The sequence below is a fragment of the Seriola lalandi genome, unplaced genomic scaffold, assembly GCF_002814215.2.
Source record: "Seriola lalandi dorsalis isolate HSWRI2012SDOR001 ecotype SW California unplaced genomic scaffold, Sedor1 jcf7180002055006, whole genome shotgun sequence".
Lineage (NCBI taxonomy): Eukaryota > Metazoa > Chordata > Actinopteri > Carangiformes > Carangidae > Seriola > Seriola lalandi.
The window spans coordinates 1,657,689-1,674,609 of record NW_019525549.1 but is presented as its reverse complement, the minus strand read 5'-3'; the positions used below and the strand labels follow the sequence as shown (position 1 = coordinate 1,674,609).

General features: G+C 39.7%; 1 protein-coding gene across 2 annotated transcripts in view; it reads left to right on the top strand.

Annotated features, from left to right (window-relative positions):
• The first annotated feature begins 227 nt into the window (after positions 1 to 227).
• Positions 228 to 16,921, top strand: part of LOC111647600 (sarcoplasmic/endoplasmic reticulum calcium ATPase 2) — a 37,290-nt gene continuing 20,596 nt past the window's right edge. The window contains exons 1-7 of one of the 2 annotated variants that reach the window (XM_087171472.1): positions 228 to 342; positions 585 to 625; positions 2,034 to 2,153; positions 2,343 to 2,360; positions 2,456 to 2,538; positions 3,775 to 3,879; positions 16,541 to 16,679. In XM_087171472.1, coding sequence (XP_087027598.1) covers positions 2,036 to 2,153; positions 2,343 to 2,360; positions 2,456 to 2,538; positions 3,775 to 3,879; positions 16,541 to 16,679 — 463 coding nt within the window. In that variant the 5' untranslated portion in view covers positions 228 to 342; positions 585 to 625; positions 2,034 to 2,035. Of the gene's footprint in view, positions 626 to 2,033; positions 2,154 to 2,342; positions 2,361 to 2,455; positions 2,539 to 3,774; positions 3,880 to 16,540; positions 16,680 to 16,921 lie in introns of both variants that reach the window. The other variant, XM_023397223.2, reaches the window with a different exon arrangement.

Genomic DNA, 16,921 nt, shown 5'->3' with positions numbered 1-16,921 from the left:
AGAATTAGCCGGGGTAACACCGGAAGTTAGACGACTTTTATATAAAATAAAAGCCTGTTGGATGAAATACAGCTGACCGTTTCTAGTCGGTTGTGCAGTACTTAAGGACATTTCTAAAATAGCATGAAACAGTCGATGTCATGAAATATACATTTACACGTTATCATGCCATGCAGCATTTCTTAAGGAGAAGTCTTTATTTTGTAAGTTAAAAACGGATGTTGTAGTTTTTGATCGTCTAACTTGATGTGATTGGATGCTGCATCTTGTCGCCTGAGTATTACTGACCCGTAGACACTACTGGAGCTGGGGATAAAGAGTAATAACAACCACATTATACGGGTAAATTGGTCTTGAACCATATTTAGGAAACATTTGCATTAAATAATCCTTTTTTTTAATAGACAATATTTTTACCTTTCGGAAATCATACTGCTTCAATGGAAATATCGTCCGGACGATTTTTCACTCAGTATAACTAGCTTGTAAAAGATAATTTTCATAATAATTTTTTTTTTTTTTTTAATCCTTTTCCATCTAAAACGCATGGTGCCGTAATATATCCTGACTTGCTTTAACTGTAGAGACAGTGGAGAGACGACACACGGACAGACCCACCGCTCTGGTAAGCAACCTGTTCATCTCCGGAGGATTAACGTTAGAACATACCGCTAGCTGTGCGGCTAGCTAGTCATCCGTGTAGCTCACTACCTAACTGTTAGCTTAGTTTAGTTACAAGGCTTTTGCCAGTTATGATTCGTCACTTGTCGTTTGACATATGGTTTATCGTATTAGCGTACATGTCAAATCGCTGTCAAACCTCATCAGTCATATGAGCAACATGTCTCTGACTGTTTGCCGTTATGTCATCCATTTAACCCGGGATTTAGGCGAGGCCACTCGTATTTACAATTAAAGTATGTAACGCTGCATATTTCGTGTGGGCAAATGTGTCAGCACGGGGCGGTTGTTCCGTTTTGTATTTCGCAGATGCGGAAAGTGGCGTCAGTGATTTTTAGGGCGGTCATGTAGAGTTAATTACCTCAAACACAGGCCTTCTTCATATAACCTGACTGAAGGCCTTTTTGCGAATCAGGCCTTTACGAAGATATTTTTGTGACAAATCCCGCATAGACAATCTATTATATAAAGTTAAAAGTTTTTGAATTATCCTAGCCTACACGGACATAGCGGCACAAGGATCATGGGAACAACGGGCTTTCTTAACCCTACACTATTGCTTAAATGAAAGCTAGTTGGTGCATAGGATGTGCACCGGTTTGACCAGCGGGACTTGCTTGTTTGTAAAAGGCCTTAAGTCTTGTTCAAGGAGTCACTCTTCATCCGGCAAAAGGCAAGAGAGCGTTAAATTGACAGATTTTTTAATGGAGTTTTGAGGCCAAATAGAGAAGCACAGCCCAAAAACACTGAATAGAAATAAATATTGTCCAGTGTGATGCAACACAGGGAGATATTTTTGTCAGCACCAGCTGACACCTTATGGATAGTAAGTCATGTCTCCTGGGCCTGTTGGTCTCTGCGGGCTCCAGTTTGTGTGGTTGCTTGGCTGTACCTACAGTGCATTTAATTCCCCAGCCAAATAATGCAGCTACAGTGTGTAGTTGTCACTGCAGATACCTAGACAGTACCACATTCAAGAAGCAGGTTACCTTTCAGATGTTGAAACTACTGAAATACTGTCTTTTATTGAAAATGAAAGTAGTTTCAGTCTATGTGCTCCATCCCTGATATGATAAATTGGATAAACAAGAACACTGTATTTTCAGAAACATCGTGAAAATAGTCATATTTGCTGCATACAGCACAAAACATTTGCTCTTTTGCCCCTTCAATCCAAAATATCTTTATTAACACCATATTACCTTCCTGTACTTTTAGCCTGATGGCTTTTTGAATTGACCTGTTTTTTTCTCTCCCGAGGTTAGTGGAATAAAAGTCAGAACTTTAGTACTGAAAAAGCTTATTGTTGATATTGATATTGCCTTGTCTTCTTTCCCCTCCTCCCTCTTCAGTGATGGATAATGCTCATACTAAGACGGTGGAGGAGGTTTTGGGCTTCTTCTGTGTGAATGAATCTACAGGATTGAGCTGTGAGCAGCTGAAGAAGAATAGGGAGAGATGGGGACCCAATGGTAGGTTTATCTGTTTTTTATTTAACATTTACAACAGTAAAAGTCTGTGCAATGAATGTCATCCATGTTGAAAATGTGTGCAGAATGAAAATAACTTCTCTACACTGTAATTTATAAAATAAGTAAAACAAAGTATCAGTGGTGATGATGCTAATTTTTTTTCTTTTTCTCCTTCATCTTTACTCACAGAATTACCAGCTGAAGAAGGTGAGCTATCTATCTATCTATCTATCTATCTATCTATCTATCTATCTATCTATCTATCTATCTATCACATTGTGTTTCTTGGTGTCCCTGTGCAGGGAAATCCCTTTGGGAGCTAGTCCTGGAGCAGTTTGAGGATCTGTTGGTGCGAATCCTGCTGCTGGCTGCCTGCATCTCCTTTGTAAGGAAACACAACTGTATGCAAACCACAAGCAAAACACACGCACAACAGTCACAATCATTGCTAACAGCTGATATATTTGTGTGAACTGACATATGAGTTTAACCCATCTGTATAGACCATGGGGACTCGAGTTTACGTTGCACACACAGAGACTTGAGACTCGACTCAGACTCCAGGTTTGGGTTATGTGTTTATTGTTTGTTTATTTGTTGGCAGGGTTACGCAGAGCTCTGTCCACTGAGCACATTTTCTAGTTTTTATGTTTTTGGCACATTAACATTAAGACTCTTTATAGACAAAGACGTGATGATGATGATGGTGATGATGATTATGATGCAGTACATGTTTTGAATTCCTTAGATATTGTGATGTAATGCACTAAGTAGACTGTATGGAGCAGCAGATGATAGAATACTCATTACAAACATAAGATACAGGCTACCTCCAGACGAGCATTTAAGCTCCATATCAGAAACAATCTCCGCCCATACAAACACCTGAAAACACATACATGTTTGACCATTCACTTACAGTGAGTCTCCTTTGCAGTTGATTGGTTGCAGAAAATAGGGCTGCCACTAATGACTGTTTTTCCAAATTTATTGACTATTTTACCGATTAGTCAATTAATCTAAACGAATAATTTTCCTCCAGAAAATCTAAACCACACTCTGGCATGATCAATAAGGCCAGATTCATACCTAAACATTTTCTTAAACACTTATTCAATGTAAATTCTCAGGCAGAAGCAGATGACTTCATGTCTTTATGAGAGTATTTATCAGCTACAAGGACAAAAGATATTAAAAAGCTTTGTTTACTAATGAACAGACAACACTTACATGAAGTATTCCTTCACATGTTTGTGACTGATCTCACCATGCGCCATAAAAAATAATATTCACAAATAACACTGGTTAAACAAGACTTAGAGTGAAGGGATATAGAGAATAGAGATTATAACAGCAGCTGCTAGCAAATACAACAAAGTCAGTAACACTGTAATTCATTATGATGTTGTATTCACCACTGGTAGTGCAGGCCGATGAAACCCAATCAGGTCTACATCATCGTTTCCAAAGGTCTTAATTTCTGTCCATCCAGACTACAACACAACCCAGTTTTCAACAAAGTTCAAACAAAGTTTTCAAAATAAAATGGGTCTAGCAACACAGTAACACACTGCACACAAATCATCAACCTTCTCTCTGTCTTCTCTTTTGTCTCTCATAGACCCTGGCTTGGTTTGAAGAAGGGGAGGGAACGATCACTGCATTTGTTGAACCCTTTGTTATCCTCCTCATCCTCATCGCCAACGCTATTGTTGGAGTATGGCAGGTAAAGATTTGATTTCCATTCAGTTTCACTTTGATTCGATTCAATCCTTGATGATCCAGTTACATCAGATAAACACTGATGTTACTTCTCACACTTACATTTCTCCTACATTCAACAAATGAGCAATACTGTTGTTTTTTTTAATAGTTCTTGTGTAAAGTCACATTAGAGGCTAAATTGCAAACACATTCCCCGGCTGTAATTATTCCTTGAAAAATAAGCATCAATATCAACATCAATCAACATCAATATTCTTTGGATCTGCAATAAAATCCTGCAACATTCACAGGTGAATCATCATTGTTCATATTTTGAAAAGAAATGCTGTTCCATACAGATGCAAAGCTACCACTGTCAGTGACACATTGTGTCGCTTTGCAATGCCACGTCAAAACGGCAATTGAGACTGAGCAGGTGGTGTTGGAGTTGGAGCTGATAAATGTTGAAGAACAGTCTCTTTTACTGAGATTACTGCAACGCAGAAAAGAGAAAAGGCGTTGGAGGAGAAGGTGTGTACAACCCGTGAACTGACTGAGGCAGAGGGAGGGTGAATCACAGGTGCTGCATCCACATGTAGGTACATTTGTAGGGAGGTGCTAGCTAGTGTTAGCTCCCTGACATAGGCAGACTGAATAAACTAGAGTCCATACACTGTTCAGTCTTCATATGTTGTAGATAAAGGTGATGGGCTCTATATCGCTCCAGGATCTATACCAGTGTCTGGGTCTGTGCCTGTTTGGTCATGTCCTGGCACCAAACCAGTGTGACTGCATTGATGTGGGAGAGAGACATGGCTTTGTTGTCTTACTAGGCAGACACACACACACACACACACACACACACACACACACACACACACACACACACACACACCTCAAGAATGGAAACACACCTCTCAGTTGTGGCCTTTTTATGCCGGAGGGATATTGTTTTCGGGGTGCCCGTCTGGCCTATTCTTGTGGACGTGATATCTCAGTAACACCTTGACAGAACTTCGTGTAATTGGGCATAAAACATTTACTAGGACTCAAGGATGAAGTGATCTCACAAAACATGGTTTTGGCCAAGACAGGAGTGTCATCCAAACATCAGACCTCCTGTTCTGTGTGAGGAGACAGCTGCTCACAATAACTCCTCTGTGTCGTTGATTATGATTTGACAGAGGGGCGGAGCCTGACTCTGCACATGTAGCATAGACTGTATATAAAAATGGACGTCGACACCAGGTGTGGAAAATGAAGCCAATGCGGAAGTGCCTTAAACTTGCATCCTATCGATTGACCATCAGGGGCAACACCACTGGTTGAAAAAGGAGTACGATTGTATTGATGGGTAAATGACCTTACTTGTCACTTGATTTATTACCTCAGTAGACGTTTTCATTATGTGTTTATGGTCTGAATCACTAGTTTGAAGTTTCCTGCAATACAACATGATCATTTTTCAAATTAATGTCCTATCTAAAAGATAATAGACGTTAAAGCAGAGTGGTTTTAGGGCATGGCTACTGCGTGATTGACACACAGGGGGACCTGCCTGTTAATCCGGATATGAGGTCAGAGCGATGTGTCAGACATTTGACTTGTCATTGTGTTTTCAGTTCAAAGTTAACCCTAACATGTTTGCCTGAAAATGCCTTGTTCGGCGTTCAGTTGTTCTAAAAGACATTCGGAGGAGTCGGCGGTTCAATTTTTTCTGGTAAGTACATTTTGTTTTAAGCCTATTTCTTTACTAGCCAAAATTAGCATCCCTGTTAATATCACAGTTCAGGTGAAGATGCACCTTGCTAACCAAACTAGCCAGCTAGTGCTATCATTAGCTGATAACTTAGCAATTGCTATGCTAACGGTACCTGCTGGGCTGACCTGGGTTAGCCCGTGGAGGTGTTCAGTCAAAGCAATAAAAAGGTACATTTAATCAACGTTAATCTAACGACGTTTGGCTTGTGTTTCTCGCGCATGTGACCCAGTTTAAGTGATCTGCATCAGTGTAATGCACAGTGTTAATGTTAGTTAATACATTGTCCATCAAGACGTTGTGATAGTTCAACTTAAGATAACGTGACATATGCAAAATGTGTAGAAAAATATGTCATATAGAGGATTGTTCTTTTAATACTCAAAACCTCAACTGAAGTAGACATTCATGCACCTATCCTGACAGCTGATAGATATTTGTGATTAACTGTGATCCACCACATCTTAACTAAAGTGTTTGTGTTTTATTGTCATTTGAAAGGTTTCCACACTGTGAAAACTGAGTGACCACTGCCAAACAGAAGGCAGACCTCATGTATGAAGCTGCCCATTTGTTTCCATTCATCTGGTTGTAGAGAAAGGAGACTGCATGGACATCCTTAGTTCTCAAATGGGCTGTGATGATGATGCTAGGAAACCACTCCCAGTTCAGCTTCCTCTAATGATATGACAGACTTAGTGTTGATTAGTTTGTTTATTATTCTCTGTCTTCAATATTCATAGGTTCAGATCAACTCAAGCCCTGTCACACTGGAAACGTATAAAATAATGTAATAAATGATAAATTTACAATCAACTGTAACTATTTAAAAAAAAAAATTAATAATACAGTTGTGGATAAAGTTAAATCTGAATTTCACTGTCATATGTTAAATTTGCTTAATAAAAAGAGGTAGTTGAATCAACAGTGCAACAGAATTTTTAATCGCAAGTATAATAATTTTTCATCATGAGTCCTAATGTGTGAGACAGTTAATATTTGTTCACTCCAGTAACAATCTCCTTGTAAGTAAGTGATGCTGTTGGAACAGCACGCTGATATTTACTATAATGGCTGAGGATTATGAAATATGAACATGAATATGAAATATTAAGTCCACTGCAAGTATTGCTTCTTAATAAATGTAACAGCGCATATCGAAGAATATATGCGCTGATACCGATATATCTGTGATAAGCCAATATTGGCTGAAAAAATTGGCCTACTGATAAATCAGTCGGGCTCTAATTTAAATCTCAGGTCTCAGTCCAGATCCAACAGTTAATGTTGTCATGTAGATTCCAAGTTCCAAAGTCGTGGAGTATCGAGTCAACAGTATAAGTCATGTAAGACACTTTATTACAGCGGGTTCTCAGTTTAACACCTGTAGTCATGTTCATTAATATTTGCAGTTGTGTGCAGAAGCAAACGAGTTTGATCAGTGACACCACAAACTGATCCATCCTATATGCTGTGAACAAATGACACATGTCAGTATGAGTACTTTTAAAACAAGTTGCAGGGTAGTGTAAAGACACACGACGAAGCATCATGTCAGTGGATGAAGTTCACACTCACACCTCTGCTCACTTCACTCTCTGCTGGCTCAGCTCAGACTCCTTCATTAATTGTTTAAATCTTTTGATTAGACTCTTGGATTTAATGTTCACTCACTGGCAAACTATATTTTATATTTGCTTGTTTAAATATATTTTTATATTTGTTCCTTTGGGTAAAATGATCTGATACTGTGCAAGTAATAAACAAAAAATAGAAGAGGAGAATGGTGGAGTTTAAGTGAATTTGCCTGTGATCTAATTGTTTGATAAATTATAACTAGCCCGGTCGATGTTCCAGCAGCTGCTGCACCTGCATATGTAACAGGGTTCAGTCTGTCATTTTTCAACCTTGCAGTTACTTTCTCTTTCAGATTGGATCTACATTAATATATTAATATTGACAGATCTTCATTTAACAGTCACACACTCACATGGGGGATACAAACTCGGTCTGACCCCTAGGTAATGGTCTTTATATAGTTGTATCGTTACCTTGGTAATTATGAAATATAAAATAACATCATATAAATATAAAAATCACATAAATATGTACACATGCAACAAACAAAGATAAAATTACTGATATATAGATATAATAACCATTTAAAGCTCAAATGATGTTTTTAATGTCACATTCTAGAAACACATTACACATACATCAGCCACACGTGGTTGATGGAGATTAATTTTTCTCTCATTCATAGTCGTAAGCCTCTTTATAAGCAGCAATGGAGGAAGAGAGGAGCTGATGCATGTGGTCATTACTGAAGCTGATTCTGTATCTCTCAGCTTGGCCTTGTTGGACGTAGTTTGCACCAAACCAGCACAAAAAAGAACCTTTTTGTGCTAGTTGTAATAACTCATAGTCGACATTTTACACAGCTCTAACTGAACCACTTAAAACAAGTAACCACTGCATACACACAGCGTTCAGCACAGGCGCAGAGATCAGCATCGATATCGGATCATTCAAATAGAAATCTGCATAATCGCTGCTTTTCAGCATGAAATCTAGACGATTAGATTAGCAACGTGATGACTGTGACAGTAATCAGTAAGAGTCATGCCGCTACTTGATTGTTGAAGTGACTTTTCTTGACAGATGCCCTCAGCAACAATCCAGCGTCAATGCTCAAAACCACAACTTTTTTTGCTCAAAAAAATTGCCCCTCTATAAGCAGTGATTGGTCAGAAACAACCATCTCGGGGGGTCACGTAACCCTTCAGCTTTTTGTTCTTTTCACAGTGTTATACCGTTATATACTGTGGTTTGATCATGTTAATGCTATTGATCAGCTTGGGGGCGGGAGGGGTGTAGAGGGCAACACTCGGCAGTGGGATGAAGACTCCTGTGGCTGATGTGTGGTTCTCTTTTAATGGAGGGGGGGGATACCTCTTAGCTTTGCTTGTCCCAGAACACTTAATGCCTTTGAATGGTTGTTATCTATTTTCGTTTCTGGGGGGTTCCGTTTTGTATTGGGATTTGATTCATCGTTGGGGGATGGATTTTTACTGACACGTGTATTGTTTCACTGGACGTGTATTATAATTATGGTCCGGCCCTTTAGTATGTGAACAATAGATCTGTTGCTGCCCCACCAGTTATCTCAGCTACACTAGTGTACATGAGTGATCTTAAAAAATAATTTCACTTAATGTGAAGGGCATTAGCCATGTCATCAAATGCCAGAAAATTCTGTCTTTCCTTAAGAAAGAGAAATGCGAAGTAGCTTTTTTCCAAGAAACCCACCTTTCTGACATGGAGCATGTTAAATTAAGGAGGAGCTGGGCGGGTCAGGTGTTCTACTATTTCACATCTCAAAAAGCAGGGGGGTTTCTATTCTCCTACACCGTGCCCTGCCCTTTATCCTGGACAAAACAATAACATAATGAGGGGCGCCATGTACTCTTGTCTGGCTAGCTGTATGGTAAGTATGTTATTCTTGGATGTATTTATGCCCCAAACATACATGTATATGAGGTCTCTTTTATACCAAAACTAATTTCAGATTTGGCAACATTTTCTTCTCCATACATACTTCTGGGAGGGAACTGTGTACTTAACCCGAATATTAATATGTCTCCTTCCTGCTCTACTCTCTCGAAAAAAAGTGTAAAAATTTGTGAATTTCTTAATGACTTACACTTGTATGATGCTTGGAGAACATTACACCCTTTGGGTTAGGAATACACATTTTTTCAATCCCGCACCAGGTCTTCTACGGAATAGACTATTTTCTTTCTACTAGAGTGGTTTTGGACAGGATAGTGAACTGTATAGTTGGCATTCGGTCCCTCTCCGATCATTCCCCTATTAGTATTACTATCTCCCCTCCTTATAGAGATCCTGCCTGCAGACACTGACTCCTGAACCCTACTTTACTAAGTAATAATACCTTTGTTGAGTACATTACTACAGATTGGCAGCAGTTCATCGCTGAAAATAATACGGTAGGGGTTAGCTCTTCTACATTGTGGGAATCTGGAAAGGCATACTTACGAGGGGCAATTATATCTTATATGTCAGCGCAGAAAAGGGATGCTCTTAAGAGACAATTGCTAAAAAAAAACTATACATAATCGAGAGACTCAATTCAAACTATCTCACAGTGGTGCTCTGACAAAACAACTGGATGCAGTCCGATATGCCTTGAATCAGCTATTAACCAAGAAGGCAGAGACAGTAATTTTTTTCGCTGAACACAGGTAATTTGAATCAGGCAACAAGCCCAGCCGGTTACTTGCTTGCCTTGCTCGTGGCAAAACTGAACCGAATGTCATCCCTTCTCTTATTGATAAATAAAACCTCTATAGCGCAGAGTGCACATCCACTGCCGAGGCCAGAGTGAAATTCCTTGATAAAATTAAGTTTCCATCTCTAAAACTATTTTTATGCAAACCAATTAGTAGGGATGAAGTCTCAGATGTCAGTACTCTCAGGGCAGGCAAGGCCCCGGGGGCTGGATGGTTTCGGCCCTGAATTTTACAAAAAGCTCAGCAAGGTCCTGGTCTGCCCCTTGATGGACATGGATTTGGATTTGTTTGATAGGGGTTGTCTTCCTGCTACTTTAAACTTCGAAAATATATCAGTCCTCTTGAATAGAGGTAAACCTGCAGATATGTGTGGTTCCTATAAACCTATCAGTCTAGTTCATCAGTTGACAGCAAGCTACTCTCAAAACTCCTTGGGGCGTCCCGGTTGCTCACCTGGTAGAGCGCATACCATTAGGACTCAGTCCTTACCGCAGTGACTTGGGTTCGAATCTGACCCACTGCCCTTTGCTGCATGTCATCCCCTCTCTTTCTCTCACCCCATCCTTCCTGTTTCTCTCTCACTGGTACTCTAATAAAGGCATAAAAAGCCCGAAAAATAGTAAAAAAAAAAAAAAACTCCTCGCTAGGGGGCTAGAGAATTTGTTGCCAACTCTTATAAATTCAGACAACGCAGGCTTCATTCATGGCCACTACTCAACCAGCAATGTCAAAAGGCTTTTGAACATTATACAGTTTTCTACTCAGACCAAACAGAAGGCACTGGCTGTCTTACTTGATGCTGAGAAGGCCTTTGATAGAGTTGAATGGGACTACATGTTGGACACACTGCAAAGATTTGGACTTGGACTGGGGACTTCCTTAAATGGATCCAAACTATATATATTACTCTCCAACAGCCACTGTCATTACTAATGGACAACGCTCTGAACTCTTTCCTGTGACAAGAGTTGTCCGCCAGGGGTGCCCACTTAGCCCACTTCTCTTTGCTTTAGCCTTAGAACACTGGTGTTAGGGGTATAGTGATAGGAGACGTGGAGCATAAAATCGCCCTGTATGCCGACGATATTCTTTCGTTCTTATCATCCCCTAAACTATCAATTCCTGCTATTCTAACAATTTTCAGGGAGTTCAGGGAGTTTAAAATCAATTTTAGTCAATCTGAAGCCATGCCATTAGGAATATGACTAACGCAGATGTTTCAGAGAATTTTCCCTTTAAATGGTCGACCTCTGGATATACATATCTGGGAATAAAAGCACTGCCAGATTTGAAAGATCTATGGAAACTTAATTTTGCCCAGATTTGTGCATCAGTGAAAAAAGACCTAGATTGATGGCATAACCCACCACTCTCCCTATTTGGCCAAATTAGTCCAATTAAGATGAATATCCTCCCCCAGCTTCTATATCCCTTGCAGATGCTTCCTCTGCACCTACCTAGGAAAATCAACCAGGATTTTGGTAAGGCATTTTCTAAATTTATTTGGCATGGCAAGAAACCTAGACAGAGACTCAGAGCATTACAATTACCTATAGACAGGTGTGGTCTTTCTGTGCCTAACTTGGTATTCTACAACTGGGCTTGTCATGCACGCCATTTTGGCTATGGTTACATACATATCTTAAGAGAGAGACTTGTATTGATTCCTGGGCTTGTACCCCACATTACCTATGGAGTCTGGTTATTTGCGATGCAAAAAAGATTAAATCAGAAGTAAGGCATAACCCTAACAGTATCAGACTCTGGCATGACATGACTAAATACCTGGGAAGGAAAGGCATAAAGTCATCACTATCTTCTATTGTCCAGAATCTGGATTTTTCTGCAGGTATAAGCTCTTGTGTTCTCCTCTTGGCGGGACAAAGGGATCCATGTACTTGGTGACTTATTTAAAGATAATGCTTTTCTGTCCTCCCAGCAGCTACAGCAGATGTTTAATATTTCCAAGCGACATTTTTTTTGGATACCTGCAGATAAGGTATTTTATATCTTCTCAGGTTACCTCTTCTGCTAACTCCCATTGTAGGGATTAAAGAGATTTATATTGGAATGCCAAAATGGAAAACACTTAATATCATCCTTTTACTCGACTCTCAGTTCCTGTGACACGTACAAGTTGCATTTCTCGTAATGGGAAAGAGATTTAGGTACTGAATATATTGAAGATATGGCAGACGGCTATAATCCTGATCAGATCTCCATTTACATGTAACAGACTGAGGGAGACTTAATACAAGATTCTCCATAGGCTAAACATCACTCCTGTTACCTTGCATAAAATAGACCGTAAGCTTTCTTCTTTTTGCATCAAATGTCATCCTGATAGGGGGATATATTTCCATTGCTTTTGGGAGTGCGAACTAATTTCCAGATTCTGGACATTTATTTCTCAGGTGGGATATTTAAGAGAAAAAATAAAAAGGATCCTGGTGTTTTTCTCCTTGGCCTCCCTTCCAAGAAGTTACACCTCCCTGCATCACAATACAAACTTCTTGAGAAGCTCCTCCTAAGTCCATCTTGCACAGATGGCTCAAAACCTCCCCACCAAGTGATACCCTGTGGTACAGGAAGATTTAACATTTTCCCCCATGAAAGGTTACAAGCTGTTTTGAGGGGAAAAGATGAGCTGTTTACGAATGTATGGTCACCATTCCTTGATTATTTACCAGCAGACCTGAAAAACGTACTTTGGAGGAGTCTAAATTCTCATTCGTGGAGCAGACCAGAGAACATGTTTTATTTAACCTCATTTGATGTAAATTTTCATGTAAATTATTTTTTTCTCTTTATTTTTGCTTTATTAAATTATTAATTAATTATTTAAAGTATTCTCAATATTTATTAATTTTATTTATTTTCTCTTCCTCTTTTGTTGTGTGTGTGCTATACAGATGTCTGGGGTTGGGGTATTGTATGTTTGTTTAAGCTCAATAAAAAGTATCTATAAAATAAAAGAAAAAGAAAAAACAACCAACTAGGGCTGTCCCAAAAGATTATTTTTTAAACGATTAATCTAGCGATTATTTTTTCAATTATTCGACTAATCTAACGATTATTTTTTTTATTAACCGAACAGTAATTTTATTGCAATTATTTTCCAGTTAGTCATTTAATATAACAATTTGCCCCGTCCAACATCTTGACTCGCTGCACCAGGGTGTTTCCTCTTTATGTGCTCGTGCATGACTGAAGTGCTAGAGTGATATGCCAGATGCACTTTGCAGAGTCTGCAGACTACCGGTGTCAAGATTAAAGTATTCCCAAACTCTGGAGGACCGTGTGCGAGCCTTTTTTGCCGCGTGTTGCTCCACACGCTACGTCGTACCGCTGGTAGACGCCGCCGTGTTGTTCAAATAGATTACACAGACGCAAATCATTCACGTAGTCAATGACTTCAATTATGTCACTGCGTTGTCCCAGCCCGTGCGCTGCGCTTGTATCCGGGTAAACCAAAGACGATGGATATAAACGGTCCCATTAAAAAGTTCCGGTTTTGTTCTATGAACATTTACCCTGTGTGGTTTTACATGACGCGTCTACACTAAAATTCCACGTGGAATAATTTTTATAATCGACAACGTCGATTACATCGGATAATCGTCCCAGCCCTACAACCAACCACTACACTACTGTCGGTCTGTAACAGGGTGTGGTAGGACCCAATTGCAGCACAACCAAACAAGTGAATAGTGGGTAATGACTTTTATTGAAGAACCAGCAGACAGCACACAGGTGGGTATTGGGGATAGAGGAAGGGATCCGGGGCTGGAGATGCCGTGTTGCGGAGCAGGGGAGTGGAGCGGGTTGGGAAGGCTCACACACACAGGGACGAATTGGTAGGAAGGCAACTGTACCTTTAGGGAGCAGGCTGGTGACGTAGTCGAGGGTGCAGGAGGATCAGAACCAGGTGTGCAGTCAGTGGGGCAGATGTACCAGGAAGGTGTATGACCTGTGACATGAAACTGTCTTCCACAACCTCACCTTGGTAGCAGAGTTTGGCTGTTCCTCACCCAGTTCTAAGCCTCCTACACAGCTATTTCTGTTTCAGGTAGTGACTGTTTCACCCTACATGTGAAATTGATGATCATTAGCACCTGTTTGGTATAATTGGTTGGTCATACACCTGACTATAATCCTACAAAATCCCTGACTTTGTGCAAGTGTATCTATGCTGGTTTGAAGGCAAAGCGTAGTAACACCAAATATTGATGTGATTTAGATTTTTCTTTCGTTCACTCACTTAAGCATTCTTAGTTTACAGCATTTTTTCACAACTGCCTAAAACTTTTGCACAGTACTGTGTATATATATATTCCATGTGGAAATATTGTATTATTCGATACTATCGAAGCCTAAACGTATCACACCTTTTATAGACACAGTTGATAATTAATCTGTGTCCTGAAATCAGCAGATGTTTGCTCGCTGTTTCATTTTCAGTGTTGATTTGATTTTATGTGTGGTGTGTATCATGCATCATATACATCATATCAGCATCAAATGTTTTTTAAAAGTCAGCTCACATGCACTATATCACCATCAACCATTGTCATCTAGCATTAGCTGATTCTGAGACAATATGACTATGACTGTTTTTGTACAGCAATTATATTTCACTCTATCACTGCTGACCCTTGACAAAATGAGGCTACTTCCACACTTTTTCTACTTTTAATTCTGCCGTTTACACTACTCTGGAGTTTGGGAGCCGCTGATACAGAGAGTTTTGGAAACTCTGCTGGACCCGTGTTATTTAGAAAACTCTGGGGTTTTGTTGTAGTCTGGACGGACAGAAACAGAGACCTTTGGAAACAATGACGTAGACACCCCCAGCTAATAGTCTAATCAGCCTCGACCACCAGTGGTGAAAGTTACATTTATATCGAATTACAAGTGTTACTGACCTTGTTGTTTTTTGCTTGCAGCTGTTAAGTTAGAGGAGTTAAATCTGTGGAGTTGAATTCTTCATGTTAATACTACAACTGCCTTTGCTGTTCCTTGTTTGTTGTATCAGCAGAATAGACAATTTGCTTCCTGTTTACACTGGCTCACGCATGGCCAGCCTATGTGAATGGTGCCACATGTGTCAGTGCATGCATGAACGAGACACTGTAGGTCTAAACTAGTGTTGGTCAACAGAATAAAAATGTCATGTATTAATAAACTCCAGTTTTTATAAAATCGTCCATGGTATGACTGAAAATCAAAGAAAAAGGAGTCGTAGTCCATTTCTTTCTGAGACACTGTCCACATATGGGACAGCAGTGTTTATTGTTTGTTACTGTTTTGGTCTGGTGTTTCCTGTTGACCTAGTTTTGGTTTTAACAAAGGACCAATATAAGCAACCACAGTTTTTGAACGCCTGCTGTCTGTGCCCGTCATCTTCTCTGCATGGTGGCGTGATGTTTGGATGACGATTCAATGCTGATGTGGATGATGAGAATCAAACCGGATGTAGTCTGCATAGACCACATAATCATAAAGGTCTCGCCCTTAAGAAGAAGTGTAGGAACCATTCAGACCAATAGAGAAAAAGCTTCAGTGAAAAGTTTTTATTGAAATTCAGCTCATGTAAAGTGAAGAGCGCTAAATGGTTCAAAGATCAGCCATTAACTGTAAACTGTAACTGTAAATATGATGGGGATGAAGTAACTGATGAACTTCCATCTTTAATCTCAGAAATAGGGATCGACTGATATGGATTTTTCAGGGCCGATGCCAATACAGATTATCGGCAAACGAGTTGACCACTAACAAATATTTGAAACCAATATGCCAACCCAAAGCTACTTCTGTATAAGGACACTCACCAAGGCGTCCAGGTGTTTCTATTCATTCAGTGAATGTAGGTAAATAACAGAAACGCCTCTGTATACTGTAACACAGCTCCACACACTATGTCCTCCACAATGATCATCAACAACAGTCTAAAACTATTCTATTATAAACTGAAGATTATAATCTTCATGAAGAAAGATTAACTGCAGGACTGTTGGATTAAACTACATGAGTTTTATCTACATGTTCCTAATAAACTGAACACTGAGTGTATATTAGTAATTATCAGTTGTATGCACAGACTGCAAAGAGCCTGAGTGCAATTAATTGGTTGATTTCAGTGCTGTTCTCACCTGTGGACTGATTCACCTGGTAAACTAAAGATGTTCTTTAATTTAATAGTATTATCATATATTACTATTATCAACAAATAAGATGTTTTAGCCTTCCCCCTTTTAAAATGTAATACGCTTACTCAGAGACATTTTAACTGAATCACTTTGTACTTTTATCTGAGACCATTTTTACACAGGGATTTTATTTTTTCTGCTGTAGAAAATGTCTTTTCAGTAACAATAGTCAGTGACCATTCACGTGGTGACGTGCTGCAGTCAGTGTCTGCATTATCGGTCAGGCCGATAATCGGTCGATCCCTACCCAGAAACACGGAGACGTTAAATTACATGACGTTAACAAATAGCTGGAAGAATTGAGGTCTTCACTGACCTGGTACGGTGGTAACTACTTGAGTTGTAAGCTGTAATTTTTGCTGTTTATGTTTATGCACTGTATCTGCCTGTGTCGTCATCCAGGAGCGTAATGCAGAGAACGCCATCGAGGCTCTGAAGGAGTACGAGCCAGAGATGGGCAAGGTGTACCGCCAGGACAAGAAGAGTGTCCAGAGAGTCAGAGCCCGAGACATTGTTCCTGGAGACATCGTGGAAGTTGCTGGTAAGAAGACAAATACCGTCACAAGAAGCATCATCATCCACATCACACGCAGTAGTTGATGACAAAATCAGGGGGTCACTCTGATCCTGAGACAGTGCAATGTGCAGTTTTACTATTTCACATTAAAGCTGTATATAATCTAAAGGTAGATGTCCATGTGTTGTTTGATTATAAAGCAGGTCTAGGTTCTATATTAATACTGTGAAAGTATCAAAGTGCTCAGTCCACAGAGAAATGCACAC